Below are 23,865 nucleotides of genomic sequence, written 5' to 3' on the forward strand. Positions count from 1 at the left end.
TCTATTTGCTTTTTAAATTTTTTTTTTTTTTTTTTAAATTTTTGTCTAACTTCTCTTTGGGGAATAATTGTGTTCTAAGTTTCAGACTTAGAGTTATCCGGCTGTAACTGGGGGCTGGTGTTATGCCATGGAGTCAGTGTACAAAAGCTGTGGGCTACATCTTGTGCCCTTTTATTTTAGCCAATATTTGTTTACATTTGGACAAATTAGCACCATGAAAAGTATGCCGAATTGCTTATTAGCAGTTGCTGTTTACAATCATGCCCTGGACGTACAGAAAACTTTCACTGAATTACTTTGAAACAGAAGAAAACATAAAAACGCCACGATTCTCGAGCACGTTCTGGAGTTACAGGGAGTGTCTTTTGTCTGTTATTTATATGCGACTTTATGGGCATTTATTCGCCATGCACGGTGAAGATAAATGTAACCTCCTAAAAGCATAAGTCACACTGAATTTGCATTTTTGAACTCACGTGTCTCACAGCAAGTGCTGTCGCTCCAATCACACACGGTGTGATAAATCTGCGTTTCTGTGAAGGTGTAGGCAACCAATGGAGTCCCTGAAGTCCCATATGGTAATATGTCTTACCTTGTCAATTACCTTTGTTTCATCTCTCTCTTTATTTCCCGTCTTCTCTTTAGATAACAAAAGTATCATACATCTAAAATGTGCTTTTAAATACTGATCATAGTATCTATTATTCTTAACAGATCTTATATATTTTTACCCTGACAACCATATACTGACAAGTTACTTTATTGTTATACTATTACTACATTGTTATACTATTACTACAATCATCCCATGATATATGAATTAAAGATTTAGACAGATACGTGATGATTATGGGATGACTGTAAATGCAACACAGCAATAAGGTGATTTTACAGTGCATGGCTGTCTGATAGTAATATTACAGGTGTATTGATGGAAAATCATACTGTAAAAATAGAAACAATCTATCAAGAATAAAAGATATTATGACCAGCAGTATTTTTTAGATATTGGATGAAAAAGGATAGAGATGAAACAAAGGTCATTGATTTAGGTTATTAACTTGTTCATACAAGATAAAGAATAGAACATTACAAGTTATTACAATACTTTAGGGCCTCTGTAGCCTACAGTGCAAGTTTTTTAAACAGTGGCACATTTTCTATTATTTTGGCTCCAGGACACTGAACTTGAAATGAAATAATGAGAAAGGTTTACACTGAGTGCTGGCTTTGCAGTTTTAAGGCTCTTGGAGGGTGTTCATATCTGTAATAGATGAGTAGTGTGACTCGTAGCCCCTTGACACTTCCTGTAATTTGTGACTACAGTGACCACACTGTTGAACCGAGCCTAGATGTAAACACCCTCACATGAAGGCTGAGGCTCAGCACTTTACCCTCATCGTCATTGTTTTATTTCAAATCCAATATGCTGCAGCCAGCAAAACATTTACAGACTGCAGTGGTCTGTAGCTGAGTGAAGGTTAAAATGAGACACATGCAGGGTTCCTGTGCTGCCAGCAGGTGGTGCTGCTCTCAAACCAAACACCTGGAGACATGTTAACGGCAACAGCAGATCAAGACAAAAAGCACGAGCTAGAGAGTGCAGAGTGTCCAAAAAGTGAGACTGATAAAATAATTAAATGTCAAATTAAAAGATCTTATTTGGCATTTAATTCTTTCTTTCTTTCCTACATAATTGAGAAAACATGGAATTTTTTTGTTGTTTTTTTTAAATCTACTATATACAGAAAATTGTTGTAAATGTTTATTACAGAGTACAGAATCATATGTAAAGATGCAGAGATAAGCTTTGTCGTTCCATGCAGATGCAATCACAACAACGTCATCACATTTTCATCAACACGCCACTCTTGATGGCACATTTTGTTTATAATAACTATGAACTGTCTGAGTCAGTTGGTGTCTTATGGGAAAAGACACCAGAGGACAATTCAGTGTTTTTTATTACTGTGTTTCGTCTATGAGGAAGACATAAACGACCTTGAAGATCTTGACCTTATCAAAATAAAATAACGCACCATTATGTTAAAATGCACTAACATGCAATATTACAGTTTCACACAGTGTCATAATACCTGATGACAGCTATATACAGCAGGAGCTGAATTCTCCTGATCGGGTCTGATTTAGGCTTTTTAAAGCACAACAGAACCATTCATTCTCCCACATACTGTTCATAAACAGCATTTTCTTTTCTATTTTACAACTTCCAGACCTTTACAAAAAGTCCATACTGTGAAGTTTGGCCCAGGGTGGTGAGAGTCACTGTATAGCTTTATAAGCAGATAAAACAAGTGAATAAGTGTGTGAAAATGTGAGTGTGTAATACACGTGTTCGCTCTTTAGGCTCAGCCTTGCTGTCTCAGAGCTGTGATGAGGTCCTGCAGCGGCTCAGTGTCCTCCGGCTCCAGCAGGCCGTGCTGCTGGCAGAAGAGTGTGAGGTGTGTGAAGAGTGTGTTGAGGTGTGGGTGCAGGCCCAGCGCGAGCGTCTCTCTGTAGTGAGACCAGTAAATGTGAGCCAGAGTCCTGAAAAACAGCAAGAACACCTTCTGGACGAGAAAGATGAAGCCTGGGGGAAACACCGAGCCTGGAAAAGAGGGATGAGATGATGGTTTTACACTGAAACGGAAATGTGACGTAGAACAATGCAACATCAATGAAGGGCCGTCTACCTGCTTTTGTGGGGAACACATCTTCATCAGTGAGTAGCTCCTGAATGTATGACATGGCGTAGTCAAAGTAAAGTGGGGCAGAGCACTTCAGCTTCCTGCCGTGGTCGTCGGTCCAAACGTAAACCCTGTGAACACCAACACACACTCATTAACACACAACTTACTGTGTTTTCAGCCTTATAAAGGAAATATAAAGATATTTTTTAAAAAATCCACTTTGATTTTATGATTGTTTGTCAGATCAGGAGATAATGAATGATGATCAGTTCATTTCTGTACATCACTGCAGCCACTACACAACAAAAGAACAAAATTATATCTTAAAATGTCAGTTCAACTAAGTCAAAGAAAAAAACATGGAGGCTTTGTGATCTCAAGCCAAATGAAACTACTGTCACCATCCCATTCACCAGATTATCACTGCGCTCATCACACTCATGATGGAGAGTTTAAAAATAGCATCAAAGTCACTGATGCAGCAAAACAAGAGATATTATCTTTATTATTTATTCCAAAAGTTTTTTTTTCCTTCCTTGTTGCTGTATTACCCACAATGCAACTTGACTGGCAACAGTTCAGTCAGTGATTCAGGTTTGTTATGCTAGCAGTGGCTAACGTAGCCTCGACCTGCTATCCTCAAGCAGAGATGAAGAGTGGGCTACAGAGGTCTGGTAAACTCACTTTTTTAAAATCTCAGATTTTTTTTTTTTTTTTTTTTTTTTTTTAACTTTTTTTCACTTTTAATGCTTGTTGTCTTGTGCCCCAATGTAGGTCGACTCAAGTGACATCACTTGAGGACATTAATCACATCCCGCCACAAAAGGATTTAAATAACCCCAAGACCAAACAGCCTTTGATATTTTAAATTGGTGGAGTTCCTCTTTTGATAATGGAGGTGAATACTGCAGCATCTTGTTTGTGCCACCCAAAGCAAATCGAAAACTAACATTAGAGAAATTCAACAGTAATTTGTCTTTCCAGAAACAAGCCTGTGGTTCTTGAGGAGAGTCCACAAACTGCCCTGTCAACATTTTTCATGGTTTTGGGGGTATTTCTTTGGTAGGACGTGGTTTATACACATGAATTAGCTTCATGGCCTGTGGATAACTCAGCCACTGCCAATGATGCCTACAGTGTCTACATGGCAATATACCAAAAGAACAAAGTGAGAAAACATGTTTATTTGAGCTTGTGATTTGGGTGACCTGGCCCTTTAAGAACATGCAGTATAACACTCAGTAACGTACGTGTTGCCTGGTCCACAGGCAGTTGGGCAGGTGCTGGGGGTGCAGAACTCAGACAGCGCACTAGAGAACAGGTTTATATGCTTGAAAAACGCCACAGCTGAAAGACATCAATAAGAAGAAGATGTATTGGGGAGTACAAGGAGCACAAACAGTCAGAAATCTGCTGTGTTTCGTGGCGTCCACTCACTGTTGCTGGCGAGCCACTCTGCTTGGTCGACGCCAGGCGGCAGCGCTGTGAGGGCAAACACGTCTGTGTGTGTGATCCGCTGGCTCACATACTGCTGCTGCAGATATGGACGCTCCTCCAGATTATTGTTATTAATTCCCCTTGGGAAGACAGCGCAGAGTTAATGAAGCAGGGAGAGAAAGAGAAAAGACAGAGAGACAGAAAATACGGCTGTGTAAAACAATCGATAGGTCAGTGGATTAATTACTCCTGCTGCAGCCAGTAGATAACACAGTTTACACTCTCTGATGCTCTCTCATCTGTCTTTCCCTCTGTGGCTGACACACACACACACATACACACACATGCAAACACATGCAAACTGTGCTGCAACTGCAGACCTGAATGTCCAATAAACCAGCAGGTAATGTAATGAAGGCAGTCAATTCAGAGCAAGAGTCATTACTGTTAATGAAACTCACTGCTGCAGCGGTCAGAGCTGCAAAGCAAAGAGCTGAAAGGACTAACAGTGTGTGAGATAATGTAGAGAGGTGAGTGCTGAGGCCTGCCAGCTTCACCAAACCTCGCTTTCCTCCAGCAGTTCACATGCCTGCTGATAAGCCACAGGTAGCGCTTTATAATCAGTAATGTGGGACTGGCAGCTTGGGAACCTGTGACAGAGTGCGAGTGCAAGAAATGACTGGCGTTGTTTGCGAATGCCAGTGTGTACTGGAAAGCCAGTCTTGGCTGCATGATTTGACTTTATGCAAACAAACGGAGGCCACGGTGACACAGGCGGTGTGTGCTGAGATGATCAAGAGTGCTCCACTCTTGTTTCTTTGACAGCTCGGGTGTTTTTTTAAGATGGCGCTTTGGGTTAACGTGAATATTTCAAAGTGCAGTAGAATCAGGCAGCTGCTGCGTTCAGCTTTTAAACAGCAGCTGAGAGTTTATTCAGTGTGACCTTGCCCACTGCGATAAGGGAAACACAGTCAGCTCTTTGGGTTTCACTCCCTCTGGTGTATATGTGTGTGTGGGCTGGGCAGGCGGAATTAGTTTAATGGTCAAAACAGCGGGTCTTTGTTCATAGTAAAGGTCATGAGAGGCAGAGAGGAACAGTGGCAGAGACCAATGTAAACACCAGAGATAGAGGAAGTATTCGGATTGTGTACTAACTACACTAACACTACACTGTAAAAATACTCTGCTACAAGTAGAAGTGCTGCATTGAAAATGTTGCTTGAGTAAGAGTGTGGAGGTATAATCAGGAAAATGTACATGCAGCATTTAAAGTAAAAGTACTCAATGCAGAAAAATGTCCCCTGTGACTGTTGTACTACTATTCTTTATGTGATTATTACTCATGCATTAGTGTACAAGCAGGACTTCATTGTAGTTGATGGTTGAGGTGGAGCTCATTTTGAAGTATTTTATATCGAAGTGCAACTTGTGTTTATTTTAATTATGGATCCATCTGCTGATTATTTTCTCCATGAATCAAGGGATTGTTTGGTTTGTAAAAATTCAGAAAAGTTTACAAACCAAGTGAGAAATGCTGTCACAATTACCCAGAACCCTCAGTGGCACAATGTTTGCTTTGTCCAGTTGACACTTCAAACCTCAAAACTGATTAATCAGCTAATCATCACTGATGTACTTGTATGTTATGTTTGTTAAGTAGCTCCTAAAGCTGTCAGAAAAATGTAGTGGAGCAAAAAGTACCTCAGATTTGTACTGAAGTGTGGTACTTGAGTGAATGCATTAGTTTGACCAAAGGTACAGTAGTGCAAATCCTAAAAACATCTCTAACGTCCTCAGGAACTTCTTTTGTTAACATCCTGCTCTGCTGCAGCTCCATGGCATTAACTCCATTACCGCCTCTTGGCTACCAGTTGTCAGTTGTCACACACACACACACACACACACACACACACACACACACACACACGGAACCCGGAGCTACTTGTGATGTGTTTGTGTGTAAACACGCTCCTCTGTGACCCTGCTCTCCTGCTCTCGGCCATCTGTTTACCTTTACCTCTGCAGTGTGGGAGAACTAAACAGTCGTCCTCAGCGCGGCCAGCTGGCTCCAAACAGATTCATCCCGGAGCAAATATTTGAATAGAAACACGCACGCACATAATCTCCCCTCGCCTTCCTTCAAACTACTTCTCAACATGTGTTCCCGCTGTTAGAGGAATCCACCTTCACTGATGCCATCACACAAATATGTAACACACACACACACACACACACACACACACACACACACACTCACACACACATTCTCTTATCTGGAGAACATTCCTCAGTAAACCATGTGCAGCCAGCTTTCCAGTCATGTTTCATCTAACCAACTAACAAGAGCGTGTAAAGCTGAGCGAACAAAGCTGGATGAAAAGCACTGAACTCACTTCCAGAGAGGAAACGTAAGAGGAAGGCTCACGAAGAGGAAAGCAACTCACAGTTTCTCACTGCTGATGTCAGAAGGCTGAACAGTCTTGCTGTCTGCTTTTGTAGCTGAGGGGTAACTGTGGCAGCCCCCCATGGCGTAAAACTAAGAGCAGAGCTGTTGGTCGCGCCGGCCCCACTTTTCCATCCCGGACATACTAACCCACACACTTCCACATACTCCAGGCAGCATATGGTAACCGCTGCTCTGACAAAAACATCTCAGCTCACAGACGAATCCATGCAGCTGACAAACACACAAGCTCCACTTCTGAATAACTTTTCCACAACACACACACAAAAAAAAGTAGTCCAGGAGTTGTGGATGGTGTCCTGTGTTGAGAAGTGAGGCTCTCCAGCTGTGAGCTTCTCCCTGCGCTCCACTGATCCAGTGTCAGTGCGTCTCCTTTGTCTGGAGTCCCACACCCCACAGGCTCCTCCTCTCCCAGCTCCAAGCGGACAGGCAGGTTTCTCCACAACCCATTTAAGTACAAAACACAACTCCGCCTTCTTCCCCTTTCCACCCACTGCACACACACACACACACATACACATACACATACACATACGCACACACTCCCCTCTGCTCAACCATGCCGTCTCTCAAGGAGAGAGGGCAGGCGTGTGCGGGTGACAAAGTGAAGGTTTTCCTCTGTGGAAGTGGAAGGAGAGGCCGGAGCTGCAGCAGCAGCAGCAGCAGCAGGTGTGTTCAGCGTCTGTGCTCCACTTGGAAACTAAATATAGAGTAATGCGATGACATGCATCATGTATCTGAGCCAAGGAATGAAAACACACACCCTACAGCCAAAAACAATGATGTCTAGAGTCCCAGCTGAAAGAGTTGTGAATACGAGGAGGTGAAATGCGTTACGTGAACTCATTTCACCTCCGCCTGCAGCAAAGAAAGATGTGTGTGACAGAACGGTTTGGGTTTGCACGGGGGGGGGGGGGGGGGGGGGGGGGGGGGATGGTGTGAGGGCGTAGTTTTGATTGTTAATGTGGTTCGCATGTGTAGGAAGACATACAGTAAGGAGCGGGAAGCAACATAATCCACAAGATCACCTGCCCCTAAGGTAAACACGCCTGTGTTTCCAGGGAGCGAGTCCTGCTCTGTGTGTGTGTGTGTGTGTGTGTGTTTGTACTGATACATGTGTGCTACAGCAGGCTGTAAATGTGAGATAAAACACTCATGATCCTTCTTGGTCTGACATATTTATTAGTTTCATATCTGAATGTACAAGCTAAATTGACAACAAGTAACAGACACATTACTCTCTAAATGAGAAAAAGAAAAAAAAAAAAAAACACACCAGCATCAGTCCACTTTACAAAAAAGGCATTTTACAACACGGCTGTCTCTCACACCACTTCCTCCACACACACACGCACACACACAAATGTAATGAGCTATAATGCAAGAAAGATTTCAACTTTGAAACGGCCTCAGTGTAAATAACATCAACAAGTGACAATTTAACACCCATTGTCTCTCAATTGTACCCACAGAGGTGAATGAGGCTAATGTGCAAACTTAATGGCACTTAAAGATGACTGCATTGTACCTCATGCCATTATGCATAACATCACAACATACCCGTAGCTACACCACACACGCACCACACTCTCGAGGTGAAGGAGGAACACGAACACGCACCAAGAAGGTAAGGGTCAGACGCAGTGCTTCGGTTCGGCCAAAGATGGGATGACGTACTCTGACCCTGTACACACAAAAAAAACAGCCCTGTTTTTCTCCCCTAACGCTGACTTACACCAACGCTTAGTCTCTGTGCAGCTCCACTTCAAACAGCTCAAACAGCCAAACAGATAAAAGCAAAATGGCTGCGATCTGACATGAATCTTCAAAGTCATTCTTTGACATGTGGCATCCTCTCCTGCTGCTGATAACGCCATCACATGACTTTCAAAAAAGAGAGAAAAGAGGGATCAAGCAAAAACCGCTTTAGATAAATCTGAACTTGTGAGACCATTGCAAGAAAGGAGGCTACTTCACAGATATGAAACCCAGTGGTGCACTGGTGGGAAGACACACTTTGGCAGAAAGCATTGAAGAAAGAAAGTACTCTAAAGTATCTACATGATTCACTCATTCAAGTCAAACAGTCCCACCTCTTGGAGAGCGGGGCATTAATGTGGTGACACCTGGCACCACCGAATACAAACCAAAAGTGCTTCTTGAAAAAGTGCTTTCAAAATAAATACAACAATCTATGTAAATCACTCTGTAGGCATTATTTATGTAATTAAAGTCAACTCCTGCCCTGAGAAAGAGAAAGACGAGGAGAAAGATAAAGTAAAGCATGACCGACGTGTCTGGCACACGCACACTCAGAGGATTCACCTTTATTACAACTTGGGTCTTGTTTTTGCAGTTTCCCTGTGACTTCAGTCTGTTACGATTCGACTCAACAAGGTGAATGTTAATAACATGAAGTCAAGAAAGAAAGCAGCAATCAAACAGTTTTGTCCTGTGATATAAAAACAACTTCATTTGGAGGCACCCAAAGTGTTAATGGTTGGGCTGCCACTAATGATTATTTTCATTATTGATTCATAAAGAGTGTTTTACTCATTCATCAATTGCTATATAAACTGTCAGATTATCAGACTGCTTGTTTTGTCTGCCCAACAGTCCAAAACCCAAAGATATTAAGTGTTTTTTTTTAGAACATTAGACAAAGAAAAGCTGCAAATCATCAATATTAAGAAGCCGATATTTGCTAATATTTGGCATTTTTGCCTGAAAAAGGTAAAAGTTGAAGCAGTATATAACAGCTGACGTGGCATTTTGTTTAAAACCGATGGATAAAATAAGACCCTGGTTCTAATAAAGCGGAATCACCCTTTAAGGAAAGAATACGTGGGACATGCTACAGACTACTGACTCCCATTCACGCACATGCACACGCCCAAACCTCCACGTAGGAGGCGTGTAGCAGAGGAACAGGAACTGATGCTGGGGTATCAACCGAAACACAGACATCATTATTGCCTCATTTCAACAGTACAACACACACATACAATACACACGTTGCGACCTGCGAAACAACCGCCTTTCCATACATTGGATTTATTCCAAAAATAGATATAATGTTTATATATACTGTTTACATTTATATTACGTTTACATGTTACCAAGAATAGCCACAACCTAATACAGGTTCAAATTTCACAATATTACATTTAAACAGCTCTGAGGGTGATATGAGTTGGTATGTGCACATCACTGTGTCTGTGTTGGTTTTTTTTTGCATGTGTGTATAGATTTGGCTGCGTATACATGTGTGTATGGTGCTGCGTGTGTGTGTGTGTGTGTGTGTTACACAGGTGTGCTTTCTTTGTATCTGCATACCTCTCCTTTGACCTGAGAGTGCACTCTGTCTCTCAAACAGAGCTCTCACACACACACACACACGCACGCACACACACGTCGTCACACATGGACACAGCAGCGCACACACCTCTAAACTACATGGATCTGTCAGAGGTTTGAGGAGGAAGTGACACGTGATGCTCCCAAATCTGATGCTCCAAATGAACAACTGATGATGCACACGATCAAAGCAAAGGAATCTTACTTGGACTGAGAAAAGATTTAGGTCGCATGTAGGAAAAAAAAACAGCCAAATTATCATCACTCACACATTAGCACTAATAAAATGTCTGCCTGGCATCGTACATTGAAATGCTGAAGAGAAAATGGCAGCTAGCTTTGCAAGCATCTTGGCTTTTGTAATCTTGGCTGACTATTTGAATACAGTTTTCTTTACTAAAGTGTAAACAGTCAAATGCTCTGATAGAAAAATTCTCTGGGCTGTGATTTAATGCCCGGAGAGCAGACATGCTCAAACAATCAGAAATTTGGATGCTGAATTAAATAAAAGGTCAAATTTCAGACCTATGCGTTTGTTTTCTTAAAGTGCCGCAGCTTGCAGACTCAGTGTAACCTCTGCTCATTGCAAGGGGGTTTTCACTTTCCCAGGTTCAATGGGAAGAAAAAAAAAAAAAAAAATCACATTTTGAAACGGTTCATACATTTAGCTTTGGGGATCTGGCACGGCGAAAATGTTCTTTAAAACACACATTCCTGGTGGAAGTGGTTCAGTTGTGATTATGTGATGAAGGTGCAGGAGAGATCAGTAGTACCCATCCATAGATCTGTGTTATCCAGCATACATACTGTTAAGACCTCAACACTGAGGATCTCCCATTCTTCAGATTAAAAGAAGAGGGGCGCTGGAGGGCTGCAAACAGGAAGCAAAGGTGGTGTGGCTGTGTGTTGAATGGACAGGTATGAAGCATGTATGTATGTGTTTGTGTTTGTGTGTGTGTGTGTGTGTGTGTGTGTGCCTGTGCTGCGGCATTAGGCCGGTCCATTAGGAGAGGGCTGCATCTCCCTGTAAGATAAAAGAAAATGACAGACAGAAAGGAAAAATCAGACAAGTTTGGTTTTATCTGCCAAGCTTTGAGATGTCTGCCACTGACACTTCTGACACCACCCAAACACAATGGAGGTGAAGGGCATTCGATTTACAACCTTCAAAGTACGGACCAATCACAGCTGAAGAAATCTCTTATAGAGAGGGAGAAAAAAGGGACCTGTTCCTGACGATAAAGCACAGAACACTGGCAACTTTTCTCAGCCTCAATAGAAAGTTCTCAGTAAAAATCCTCCCTCAGTATTGGGGCGGCGGCAGTAGCCTCAAGTGCGGGGATCTCACAAAAAGGTGACAAGACTGGAAACCATGTGTCTCTGTGTGTGGCTGCATACCACTATTATAAATGGTAAACTATGCTATTGTGATTTAGTTAAACTGATTCTTCAAATGTTAAGATCTGGGATGTAGAAACACCACTGAGACAATCAAATACGGCAACTGCTTGCTAGTGTAAGGTATCCAATCCTAAGGTTGTGTCAGTGTACATGTGTAGCTCAGCTAGCCAGACTGCGGTGAGGACAGCCTTTGCAGCATGGAATTATTCACATTATTTTGAATTTGTGGGTGAAAGGGATGAGAACATCACAGTGAACTGTAAATTTCGCTTGGGTGACACATATCTGTCAGCTGCGAAGGGCTCTATGTCAAATCTGATGAAGCACTTGCAAGCTAACAGCTCCACGACACTCTGGTACCCTCAGGTCTGTTTACTTTCATGTACTTCATACAACATGTTTCCTTAGCCTGCAGAGTTACAGATTATGGGCTTTAGAGAAGATTATGCAATGACAGTAGAGTCAATACCTTCAAAGGTAGATTTACAATGAGCTACACACCCTCTGTGTAATAAAACCAACATAAAAAGGGTTGAGGTGCAAAGGGGTTTTCATTTTTGGTTATGCAAAAGTAACAAATCTAACAATTTACTTGTCTCTTGAAAAACAGCTGTAAGGGTCTGTGGGGTTCTTGGTCTAATGTGTGGTGAGCATGCATTTCGGTTTCAAAAGAAGATTTTCTACACATACGTTAAGATTGAGGGCCTGTTTACAACCTGTGCAATGTCGCTGTATCTTAAGATCTCATCAATTGATTTTGAAAGTAAAATGATATCACAACAAAGAGAAAAATGTCCAAAATTAATATTTGTTTAAAAGGCATGCATTAGTTGCTTTGTGGTTGTCACCAAAGGCTGTTACCAAAGTTTCAAAACCCGCTCAGTGTTTACATCCCCAATACTATACGTTTTGACTTGTCATAGTAGGAAAAGCATCTGTGTAAGTAAAGACATTAACGATGGCTTTGCTGCTTTTTATTTAGGTGTGTCAGTATGGACTACTGCCACGCCGAAATGAATGACAACTTTTATGGTGTATGAAAAACTTGAAATGTCAGGAGTCTCGTAACAGGGCTCATCCCTTGACCAGGGATTTGAAGCATCTGTTTAGTGTGGTGATCTCACCCCTATTTTGTTCTGCTGTATACACAAACATGCGTGCACGCACGCACACACACACACACACTTACTGTGTGACAGCAGCTGACTGGGTAGTTGGACTGGCGGTAGTGGGGCTGGGACCGTCTCCATGTTTCTTTCCACTTTCGCTTTCTTTCTCAATGCCTTTCCCTTTGTCTTTGACAGCGAGTCCCTCTACTGGCACCTTGTCTGCATCACTGCAAAAAACAAATGTAGCTGCAACAAACTAGATGGACAGCAGTGGATTGTTACCTGAATTCATATCATAAAGAACAAACTGCAGACACTAGTTTCTGCTGCTGGTGAAATTTCATCTATCTCCTTTCAGCTGTCCAAACCGGCCACATTACCATGTCCAGCGCGTACAGCAACCCCGTGCATCCACTCTGCTGTTACTGCTAACGTATCGCTGGCTGTTACTGACCAAAATCAAAGTCAATTGTGCACACAGTTGCAAAGGTTTGTGCAAAGGTATTTACTCTCATGTTCCAAATAGGATCTCTTTCATTGTAGCATGCTCAGTGCAGGTGCACTGCTTGTTAGTAACTTATGTATTGATTTGTTAGACAGTAGGATTGGTAGCAACTTCTGTTCACAGCATGCTATCTGACATACTGTTAGTAGTGTGGGTGCTCTGAGAGAAAACAAATCATATCAATGTTATGACTGAGACAAAAATTACCTGTATCATGTAACCACAGTGAGTAGAGTCTTGCACTGCTCTCATCTTTTGGGGTAATTGCATATGTAAGATAACAGACCACCGTCTGATTTCTAAAATGCTGAGTGGACTGTTTCATGCCAGCAGGGTCATCACTGAAACCAGTGACGTCTGGGAATTACAGCGTCATGTTGAGAATATGGGATACGCCTAGCATAGGGGCAGAGGACCTGTAGCTTCTCTACAAGTCCCCATTTGTGGGTTAGTATATTTTCGTGATGAATTAGGCTTGTCCTGAAGTATGCCACGATGAACTGTTACATCACATCCTGATAAATGCAACAAGCAAACAAAAAACACGTGGCACATCTGTTCTTATGACGGCCTTTCAAAATCCTTCATACAACTTCAGGAAAACATTCCACACTCCAGAGCAGAGGGCCGCAAGCACAACATACCATCTGACTGCTGGTCTGAATACTCTGGAGTCAAGGGGAGATGAGAAAGGAGGGAACAGACAGGAGGAGGGCAATATCAGAAGAAAAACAGAGAAGGAGGAAGTAAAATTGTATGGGGTAACAGTCTGAAGGGGAAAGGGAAAGAAGGGCCCTATAAAAGCACAGTACAGTAGGAGAGCGTGGGCACACTGCATCAACCAAGACAGATGAGCTGCATCATTGGAGTGTGTACCTGCTGAAGACCGCCCTCTCGTTTTTGGCGTCCACGCTAAGCCGAATGGTCTCCTTGCCAGCCCCCGTGGTGATGGTCTCAGTGGTGACAGTCTCACTGGTCGCAGACTCTGTCTTTCCTTCCTCCTCATCGCTGTCTGAGCTGCTGGAGGAAGAGCTGTCCGATGCCACCAGTGGAGCTTTTCTTGCCACACACACACTCCACACACACGCTGCAGAGAGTCACAATGGAGTTGAGTACGTATTGTACACCAACGGTAGAGATAGGGGCTTTAAAATGACATGTTTAAATTTTTATTGTTTTAATTAACATATACATTTTTACATCATCACACAAACAGTCAAGCAGCACAACTTACGATTCTGGTTTGGTTTGGTGCTGTCGGATCCACTGAGCTCCGAGTCCACGGGGGAGCTACATCTGGGACCCGTTTCAGAACTGGGGACAAAAGTCATACAGATAAGACAACCTGCAGAAAATGCAGTGCAGACAATAAACTCGCAGACACTCAGCCAATGAAATTTAGACACTATTTGTCCCCATTATTGTGTGTCTGTGCTAAAAAAAATATTTTGCAGAACAATTTCCTTATTATTCCTCAATATACAATTTTATAATAGTGAAAATGAGACCACACCCAGACTCACCAACAGAAAGGCTGGAAGTCGGTGAACTTGGCCCACCCTTTCTCCTCTGCCTCTGTGGCAGCAGGCTGGGAGTCTGGAGTGTCCCAGGCTGAAAAGCCCACTCCTGCTGCAGGAGCCTTTGAGTTCACCTCCCCAAAGTCTGCTATCCAACCAGTGTCTGAGTATGAAAAGCACCGCACACACACTCTACATGAGACACTCATTCAAAACCTGCTTTAGTCTAAACATACAAGGTAAACTATTATACTACTTTACAATATGATATTTCTCACTCTTTGTCGCCTCGGTCTGGCCCTGGCTTGAGAAAGGATCCAGGTCATCTTTAGGATCCTCTCCCTCCTCAGAGTCTGAGTCTGCTGCTCTGTCAGAGGCCTCAGTGCCAGAAGCTGCTGTCCTATCACAAGCTTTACTGGCTGCTTGGTTCTGGGATGATCGTGACCCACCAAACCTTAATCAAACAAAACATTTAACATGTTTTTATTGAGCGAGGACAACTAAGTTACATTTATTATGCAACTGCAAGCATAATGCTAAAACAAATTATTCTAAAACATTAAGTTGAGAGCAACTTTGTTTACTGTGGTGTGTCTGACCTGTTACGGGACTTGGTTTGTGCGGCAAAGTTGATCTCTTTCTCCTCCCAAATGTCCTCTTCATCATCATCAAATGGCTGAATCCTCTCCTTGGAACAAGCCTCAAACGTGGCTGTATTAGCCTGCAAAGGACAGGTGGACAAATCAAATGTGTTAAGTTCAATCAGTTTACATCAATGTTCACGCTGAATAACAAATGCTAAAATGAAGGCTAACTCTTGGACCTGAATTCATCAATATTTTTGATGCTAGCATTGATTGCAATGTAAAAGAAGGGTAGACTTGTCTGCGGGATGCATGAGGAGGCAATTTTAAGGTGGTGGCTGTGTGTTTATCAGATTGCTTTGATTACTATTTTTTCCCTAGTGGCCAGAAAATTCAACATCTTTAAGAATTAAAAAAGACATTTGCAGCTCCAAAGAACAACACAGCTGCAACTTCATAAAACAAATGTGTGAATAAACTCACGCTGTCCTGGCCTGAATCAATGTTGATGTTGATCTCTGCAATTCGATCAAAGGTTGCCCTGCAATGACAGTGGAAATCAGTCAACTGACACACAATAACAACAGCTCACTGTCACAAAGAGAGGAGTGTCGGTTAAATTACCCAATGCTGTCATCATGATCGGTAAACTCCTCATCATTGAAGCCAAACTGATCCACAAAGTTGGCCGTCATCTGCTGTATCTGGTAGTCTGAAAAGGCCTAAGACACACATCACAACTTGAAATAGATTACAGCTTCTGAGATCAGAATCCCTCAATGTTTTCTGTGTGTGTCAGGGTACCTGCTGCAGTGTCAGTTCTTTAGGGAAGGGGCTCTCCATATCATCCTCTGAGGACGGACGTGGGTTTCCAGTGCCAATCTGGACGGGGAAAAACCACCACACATGCCACACTTGAAGTCTGAGTGTGTGTTACAAGCATCTATCACATACTGCAGATGAGCATGTGTTTGTGTGTTTACCAGGTCTATGGTGTTCTTCCTGTTGGTCTCTGACAGGGTCTGGTCCACAAAGGTTTCCCAGCGGCCTCTGTAGTCCTCTGGCAGCTCTACATGGAAAAACCACAAGAGCAACAACATTGAGAAAACAATATTCAAGTACAGTATTATTGTTACTTTCACATGGGAATGGGTGTGAATATATCCACACACACCTGTGATGAGGCTACTAATCTGTGTGTGAACTGGGCCCTTCTCCAGATTGTGGACTACTGTGTTGGCAATCCTGGTCAGATGTCCCATGTACCCTCTTCTCATACCACCTTCTGACCTGAAAACAAAATTACCACACTTAGAGAACCCCATATACTGTCACCTGTTAGCAAAAACAACATCATGCCAAGCTCCTTACTGTATTTTATCATTCTCTTCCCAAGCCTCGAGAATCCTCTGGACAAGGTGGCAGTGCTGAAACAACTTGTGAGAGACAAAGACACAGTCAGTCAACTGTTTTCATTCAAAATGAAGCAGCTGATGAAATGTCACTTAAGCCTCTTGTCCCAAACACTGGCAGAGACACCTACATGAGTCACCATTAGATTATGTGCAGAGTTTTCAGGGGTGACTAGAGGTTCAGAAGGGGTTTCAGTCAAAGCCTGCTCTTGTGAAGCATCCTGATGAGGCTTGAATTTTTCCTGGGCCCCAAAGCCAGGCTGAAGTCTCATTTCATGGGCACAGGGCCGGAGGATGGCAGCAACGCAAAGCTCCACTTGGAGGTGCAGGAAGTTGTTCCAAGTATACTTGAAGAACAAGTCCTAAAAAAAAAAGGTATTTATTTTACAATGAGACATTTACCATTTGCCACTTTTCAACACTGAAAACTGAGCATGTTCGCTCATCTCACCAGCAGCAGGTCCATTGTATTGAGTCGGCAGAGCTCCTGTGCTACGACTGCATGGCTGGCAGAGCTGGTATACAGCAGAGAGGCCACCAGTCTGGCTACGTGCAGACGTGTGTTCCCTAATGGTTCCTCCAGCACACCCAGAGTAGTCAGCATGGGATTTCGCTAAAAGTGCACAGACAGAGGGGATAGAGGAATCTGAGAGGCAACAGTCTCAAGCTTTAGCAGAGTTTTGTATAGCAATGATTATCTACATGGCAAAACATCAAACATAACTATTGAGGTAAGGGGTTGGTGTGCAGCCAAAATGAGAGCATGATTAATATTTATAGCATGTTCTCACTCTCTGAAAGCAAAACAGCTTGACCTTGACACTGACCCTTGGGTGTGGGACAAGGCCTTTCTTCATTTTCATTATGCTTTTCACACTACCACTAGCAGCAAATATCACGGCCCTACAGATGATTATATCTTTGTTTATGTACCTTGGGTGGCACCAGGAGCAGCTGGTGGAAGTGTATCAAGTGTGGTTGGATGGCCAACAAAATGCTGCTGTTAACAGTGTAACTTCTCTCAAATCCCTGAGCATCCATTACACCATCCACCCTGTCGTAAACACAGACCAAACACACATCAGAAACGGGATATGTATTGGTTAGAACGTCTAATGATTCTTAGAGTTCTTTAGGGGTTACAAAGTAGAACTGGATAGTATTATGTATACACAGTTTTGAAACTGATTTGAAGTCTCACACTCACACAGGCCTCCTGATTTCCAGTAACGTGAGAAGAACCTGAATCCCATTAACGATGCAGCTCTCAGTGCTCTCTCCTGAGAACATGTTCTGCAGCAACTGCTCCACACACTCCTGCCTGTAGAGACACAGTCTAATATGTCTCCACATCCTTTAAACAGTGCAAATGTGTGTGTGTGTGTGTGTGTATTGGTCTGACTTACGACTCCAGCACAGTCAGCAAAGGGTCAGGCTGTGAGATCTCTTGGAGCTGATTGGCTTGGTCTCTGCTCAGACGAATGATGTCGCACAAAGTCTGAGATGCATTTGACTGCCTCTGTGAGAGGAAAAGCCACAGACACATGAACATTCAGTATTGTAAATTTTCTATTCAAGAGTCTGGGACTGCTAGTGATCGTATGTGTTATTACAGAAATGAGTTAGTCATAACATAAAAACACTCAGATGCCCTTCTACCTCTTCGTCTCTCTCAGGGTGAATGAGCTCTATGAGCCTCTGGGCGAGCTTCTCTTCATTCAGCCACTGTTAAGAAAAATATCACATTCTCATTGCAAACAATATCAGAGTGCAATGTGTAAAAGCATAAACGTGGGTCCATTTGTCTCATACAGTGAGTGTCTCGAGCCGAAGTGGGGGTGGCTCCACACAGCTGATAAGTCTTAGGAGCACATCCATCATGGCTGATGTATCAATATGCTTCAGAACCAAGTAGAGGAATCCCTCCTTCCGTCGCAGGAAACTGAGCACCTGAAACAAAACAGCGAGCAGAGGAAACACCATGACACGAAACTGATCATTGGTGTCCAGACTCAAAGCAAGAAGAGGACAAACGCTGTCAGTGGGGTAATTTATTGCATAGGAAAGTAATTATCATCAGTACGTGGACATTGTTTTAAGAAAGACATGGTTTTAAAATACTGAATCTTCACTGATTTGAGCAGCACAAATTAAATTCCATTCATCTCAGTGTGTAACACTCATTTAGCTTCATGGTTGAGCCTTTTAAATTTGTCACCAGCAATAAGTGTCAATCAATTCATTACCAGCTAGTCTGTAAGATAGGTATCTTCAGAGTGCCCTCACTAAAAATCTCATTGGGCCACTTGGCAATATTAAATCTAAGAAGGTCACTAACCAAACCCACGTATGTAGAAATGATCACAAACTATAGATTATGCAAACATCACATTGCTATACATCTCTTATCCACTTACAAGCATACGTATTTAACACACAAATATATATTAATTGGAGCTATGTGGACAATTCTAAACAATTGCATCCAAAATCTTTGCATATAAAAATTTCAATATCACTAAGAGTAGTAGTAAAATCTGTTTTTTGGAGATTTTGGTGAACTAGTTGCAATGACATCCACAGCAACTTTCATTCAGTACAGCGATTAGTTTTGAGTTAAGTGGCTCGGACCAAAGTGATGGCCAAGGTCACTGGGGTCGCTGCAATCATTTCAAATCATCCGCTTTGGAACAAAAATATCCATTTCAAACGTCACAGCTTTTGGGACAGTCTCCAAGATATGCTGCTTTGAACCAACAAGCTGGTTGGCAGATGGACAGACCTACTGATCTTGACATCCGCAGGCCCTGCCACTAACATGCTAAAACCATACCTAGGCGCACTGCTTTGTGTGCTGGAACATCTGCTTGTTAGTATTTCAAAAGAAATAAAACTTCACAGCCATCTGGGTTGAGAGTAATTCCCAGTGTGGGCGGTTTCTATCATGTTGCTGTAAGCACCCCCTCAGACTTTGTGAATTAAATCACAACAACACAAAAACATAGCTGTCATCTTCTCCGAGGATGCCCTTTCATTTAGCTGTGTGAGAGTGTGTGTGTGTGTGTGTTTGTGTGTGTGTGTGTGCGTGTGTGTTTGTGTGTTACCTGCTCAGTCTTCCGTGTGATGAGGTTCCCAATTGTCTTGCTAAAGAAAGATGCCAGGAGGGGGTTAAGTGGGGATGGCTGCTCCAGGAAAGCATACAGAGTTTCCAGCAGAGGCTCCTCATTACCCAGCTTATCATTGATCACTCCCACATCACTTGTCAACAGCTCACAGGCTATATTTGGGTACCTGTAATAAATAAAGAGAACACACCTGGCAGTAAAACAAAGCAGAAACAAAATCAATTCTTATTTTCTACCTTAGTACATTTGCTAAAGGAACCCGGAAACAATCTTTTCTGGAACAGGATTGTGCTGGTTTCACAGATTGATTACCCAATGCTTTATTAGTAGTCTGGATGGAGAACTGTTTATTTACACTCAAGCTCAAGTTCTCATCTTTACACAAAATGGCAGATAAGAGATATGATGTAGTGCAGCACCAGCAGAACACTTGCACAGTATACAACATCAGCACATTCAACACCAACCACTTACTTGAAGCGCTTGATGTCTTCTATACCAGCAGGGGGCTCTGTGGTAATCATACGGACCAGCTCCTGCATGCACTGGTCCTGGCACAGGAACAGGAGAAGTCTACAAATCCACGATGATGAGAAAAGAAGGAGCAGTTAGCAGCAACAGCAGCTGGAAACTGAAATGTAATAATATGACTGTGCAGCTGATACGCTAAAGCTAACAAAAAAAACAGACCTCCTGTTCTGGGCCTTGCACTCCTGCAGCACATCTTCCTCATCCATGAGCTCAGTGAGAGTGACATCCTCTTTGTCAAGTAAAGCCTCCAGGTGAGAGGACGTGTGTAAATCAAACTTCCAAAACATGGCTGAGGTCACAGGCACAGATACTTAGCTGTTGACCAAAAGAGGATGCAGCAGGCATACACATACATGTTAATGCACCATTTTTAACTGTGCGCCGAACAATTTATTTTGTGACGGAGTGTACGAGTGTATGCATGCTCTTACGTTTGGACAAGGACTTGTATCCTCAGTCAGATCTTGTTAGACAGCCATTTGCCTTATTGACATTGCACGGCCTCGACATCAATCAGCATCAGCAAATTCACACAATGAAGACACAAACACACCCACTTCACTCATACTAGCAACACACACACGAATCCAGGAGAGACTGGGTGCAACCTGGTGATGACATATGAGAAAATAAGAAACAATAAATGGAAAAGAATCATCTCCAGGAGGATTTGCTCTGTGTTCCCAGCAGAAGAGTTAAGGTCAGCATAAGTGCAGAGACTAGGCTTGCACCCCTCTCAGGAAAGAGCAGGAACGATGCATCTGTAATTGAGTTAGTGCAGCACATCTGTGTGTTGACATTACCCAGTTTGCTTTGAGGATGGCCTCACAAATACAGTTACATCATCAAATAATGATAATGCTGAACAAAACAAATGCCCCCTGCAAAAACACACTTGCATTTGCTGACATGTGTCACTGGAAAGTGCAAACTTGAGACTTGATGTGGTGAGGATGACAGCTGAGCACTGTATGTTGCAGGCAGGAGCTGTCACTGGCCAATAGCTTTAGGGAAGGGGAGGCATTCACTTTACATCCCCCTGAACCAAATGAGACCACAGATACAATAAAGACAAATCCATCTAAAAACTAGCCTATGATTCAGTCCATTATCTTTCAAACAGTTGTTTCCCATGGTGAACATGAAACCCATCCAGCATGTGTTTGTCTCGATTGTGGTTAAGGCCCCGCATGAAAATGGATATGATCTCAGATCTCAAAGTCAGCAGTCACACGCTGGAACACGTGGGCAATATATTATTTTACAGTGTAAAATGTGGCTTGAACACAACTTGTTCATTTCTAAGCACCATTAAAACCGATTGCATAACATTAACGAACACTGAGTACGCTGCCCTTGTGTACTCATCCCTTCGATAAACACGTCGAGGCTAAACAAACAGGTGTTTTAGAGCTCAGATTTCGAAGTTCAGGGATTCATCCTTTGCCCGTGGTTTAGATATGGATTTTGCATTTCAAACCACAGCACAGCCATGGTCCACTTTGGGACAGGCCTTTCTGGCGTCCTGAGATCAGCTGGTAACGGTTACTGTCAAGCTAATAACGGGTATTAGTAATAACAGGCTAACATTCATATCAGCGTGAATTACGGTTAATTAGCTTATCCTGACGGTTATCAGAACTTCACGTTAAGTTAGCTTATCTCCTGTTACCAAGCTGTCAGCGCGTTTCTCGTGTTTAGCGACGGTGCCTCTCGCTTACCTTGGATGCAGATCTTAAACCACTCCGCTAGCAACGTCTCCATCATGTTGCTACCGTTACCAAACTATTTCCATTGGCTGCCGGTGGCTAACGATGTTTTTATTAGACCAAAAGCTAACAGTGGTCGGTTGTTTATCGCGGCTGCGTGGCTAGGTGGGACGATGTCCTCCTGATATAGCGTTAGCAGTACCGTCTTCCGACCACTTGACAGCGAGGCTGCTCGCACAGGGTTTACATTAGGTTACATTTTTAATCCCAGAACACAAGCGTTACCTTTTATCCATCATTTAATCAGTCGTCATCTGCAAACTGAACGGCAACTCGGCGACTTTGGCTGTCAGGTCACCCAGAGGCCCATAGCTGGCTGTTCATGACTGCGTTGTTAGCTTGAAGATACTACCCTTTCCCGGTTACAATGTCATTTACACTGCCGTTACACGGTAGTTGGCCTGCCGGGCGGCTGTGTTGACACTGTCGAAGTTATACTTAAGCAGGCAGGCAACAAAAAACCTGTCAGATTTGGAAATCAAAATGGCGGATACCTAAAACGTAATCAAAAGTTCGGCTGTCCATCAACTGTTTAAACATAGGACCAACTCAATATTTATTTACTGTCATCCTCCGTTTGGAGCTGGGCGATACAGCATCAAGTACTGCAGTAAATGTGATATTCAGATTGATAACTCTCAAACAAAACTTGCTTCTATATGGAAAAAACAACCTTTAATTTAAATTGTGATAGAGAAGATGAAATGAAATATAAGACTGGATAACTAAGTTATTTGACTATTATAAATTGCTTTGGTTTAGTGGCTATGGACACCAGGCAGTGCGTCAAGTGTTTAGGGACTGTCGCTGTATTTCTTCAGATTTTTGCCGAAAAGCCCAGGGACCATCTGAATGTTCATGTTGATAATAAGTATTATCGGCATAATTAAAAGCTGACAGATAAGACTTGCTACTCAAACAAGCCTTAAGTGAACCCCACAAAAAGGATAACTGAGGCTTATCGATCACCTGGTGATTTATATACTTTGGGGTTAGTTTAATCCAAAATAATGCATATTTTAGAAACTGATCATATATTTTGTATGTAAAATCTTAATCTGAAAAAGAACTAATTATAGCTGTGAAATCCATGTTGTGGAGTAAAAAGTGCAGTGTCGTCCTTGAAATGTAGTGGAGTAGAGCTATAAAGTCACATATAATGGCTACATACGCTACATGTGTTTCCAAACTCCTGTGACTAAATGTTCAACACCACTACGGAAATAAGAGATAAGAAGAGTTCACTGAAGAAGTAAAGTTAAATTGCCATAATTTTATACGGAGTAATAACATAGTTTGAGTGTTACTTGGCACAAACAAGGGGTTGGTGTAGGGGTGGAGAGGGTAGTAGAGGAAAACATTAGGAGCAAACAAGTGAGCTCGTACATTCAGTCTCTAATGGAGACATGAAACCTGCCTATTGCCAGTTTAAAAGTCCTTGAGAAAAGCCTCTTGGTTTCTTTCCAACACTACCATACATAGCATTTAAAAATGTCACTAGCAAAGCTTAAAGCTCTTTAGTAATTAACAGAAACCACAGGCTTATGGTTGTGGTGTACCTTAAACCAACACTAGGATAAATGCTGGTCTTCACCATATGGAAACTGATGGGAGGATACATTGAAAAAGCTTAATTCACTCACTCAGTCCACTAACAGGGAGCCTGAACTTCAGTGCTGTGTGGCCCACTTTTAAGACGGCCCTTAACACCTTCTCACATAATATCCCACCTTATCTACATACCCATGTAATTTCTGGTGGCCAGTGGACAAATTGGAATAATTGTTTGTAGCAAGGGTTTGACAATAACTTTACAGTCATTTCAACCTACTCTCATATGTATGGGCATTTTACCATGATGTTACAGCATTGATATCAGTATTAATAAAAACGTTCCGAATGGGAAAGGGTGTGTATAACGTGCCATTTTGTTCAATACATAATAAAAGTAACGATGCATTAAA

General features: G+C 42.5%; 2 protein-coding genes across 3 annotated transcripts; both read right to left on the reverse strand.

The window, feature by feature from the left end:
- Positions 1 to 1,756: 1,756 nt before the first annotated feature.
- Positions 1,757 to 6,950, reverse strand: LOC143321853 (MOB kinase activator 2). Its single transcript, XM_076732531.1, has 5 exons — positions 6,572 to 6,950; positions 4,128 to 4,267; positions 3,941 to 4,037; positions 2,694 to 2,818; positions 1,757 to 2,608 (listed from the first exon to the last, which is right to left on the reverse strand). Exons 1-5 carry the CDS (start codon positions 6,652 to 6,654, stop codon positions 2,370 to 2,372), a joined length of 684 nt encoding a protein of 227 aa, XP_076588646.1. The 5' UTR covers positions 6,655 to 6,950; the 3' UTR covers positions 1,757 to 2,369.
- An 807-nt stretch (positions 6,951 to 7,757) lies between these two features.
- ppp6r2b (protein phosphatase 6, regulatory subunit 2b) lies at positions 7,758 to 22,480 on the reverse strand. Of its 2 annotated transcripts, none has more exons than XM_076732530.1 (25): positions 22,127 to 22,480; positions 20,564 to 20,740; positions 20,292 to 20,447; positions 20,076 to 20,174; positions 19,581 to 19,767; positions 18,289 to 18,426; positions 18,136 to 18,201; positions 17,883 to 17,995; positions 17,684 to 17,797; positions 17,410 to 17,530; positions 16,928 to 17,089; positions 16,608 to 16,838; positions 16,436 to 16,500; positions 16,239 to 16,354; positions 16,048 to 16,133; positions 15,869 to 15,946; positions 15,689 to 15,786; positions 15,548 to 15,605; positions 15,080 to 15,201; positions 14,759 to 14,934; positions 14,487 to 14,643; positions 14,198 to 14,277; positions 13,840 to 14,050; positions 12,539 to 12,685; positions 7,758 to 10,972 (listed from the first exon to the last, which is right to left on the reverse strand). In XM_076732530.1, exons 3-25 carry the CDS (start codon positions 20,417 to 20,419, stop codon positions 10,939 to 10,941), a joined length of 2,787 nt encoding a protein of 928 aa, XP_076588645.1. In that variant the 5' UTR covers positions 20,420 to 20,447; positions 20,564 to 20,740; positions 22,127 to 22,480; the 3' UTR covers positions 7,758 to 10,938. The 2 variants fall into 2 exon arrangements, with proteins under 2 accessions (XP_076588645.1, XP_076588644.1); XM_076732529.1 differs by lacking the exon at positions 22,127 to 22,480 and adding an exon at positions 13,608 to 13,631 and having other exon boundaries at positions 7,759 to 10,972; positions 20,564 to 20,705.
- Between the last annotated feature and the right edge of the window lie 1,385 nt (positions 22,481 to 23,865).

This window comes from Chaetodon auriga, chromosome 6 (assembly GCF_051107435.1).
Source record: "Chaetodon auriga isolate fChaAug3 chromosome 6, fChaAug3.hap1, whole genome shotgun sequence".
Classification (NCBI taxonomy): domain Eukaryota; kingdom Metazoa; phylum Chordata; class Actinopteri; order Chaetodontiformes; family Chaetodontidae; genus Chaetodon; species Chaetodon auriga.

Coding starts and splice junctions, on each gene's coding strand:
- ppp6r2b (XM_076732529.1), bottom strand. CDS start 20,419: ATGTTTTGGAAGTTTGATTTACACACGTCCTCTCACCTGGAGGCTTTA. Junction 20,175..20,291: donor TGCAAGGCCCAGAACAGGAG/GTCTGTTTTTTT, acceptor GTGGATTTGTAG/ACTTCTCCTGTTCCTGTGCC. Junction 14,935..15,079: donor CAAACCAAGTCCCGTAACAG/GTCAGACACACC, acceptor TGTTTGATTAAG/GTTTGGTGGGTCACGATCAT.
- LOC143321853 (XM_076732531.1), bottom strand. CDS start 6,654: ATGGGGGGCTGCCACAGTTACCCCTCAGCTACAAAAGCAGACAGCAAG. Junction 4,268..6,571: donor GACATCAGCAGTGAGAAACT/GTGAGTTGCTTT, acceptor TGTCTTCCCAAG/GGGAATTAATAACAATAATC. Junction 2,819..3,940: donor GCCTGTGGACCAGGCAACAC/GTACGTTACTGA, acceptor TGGTGTTCACAG/GGTTTACGTTTGGACCGACG.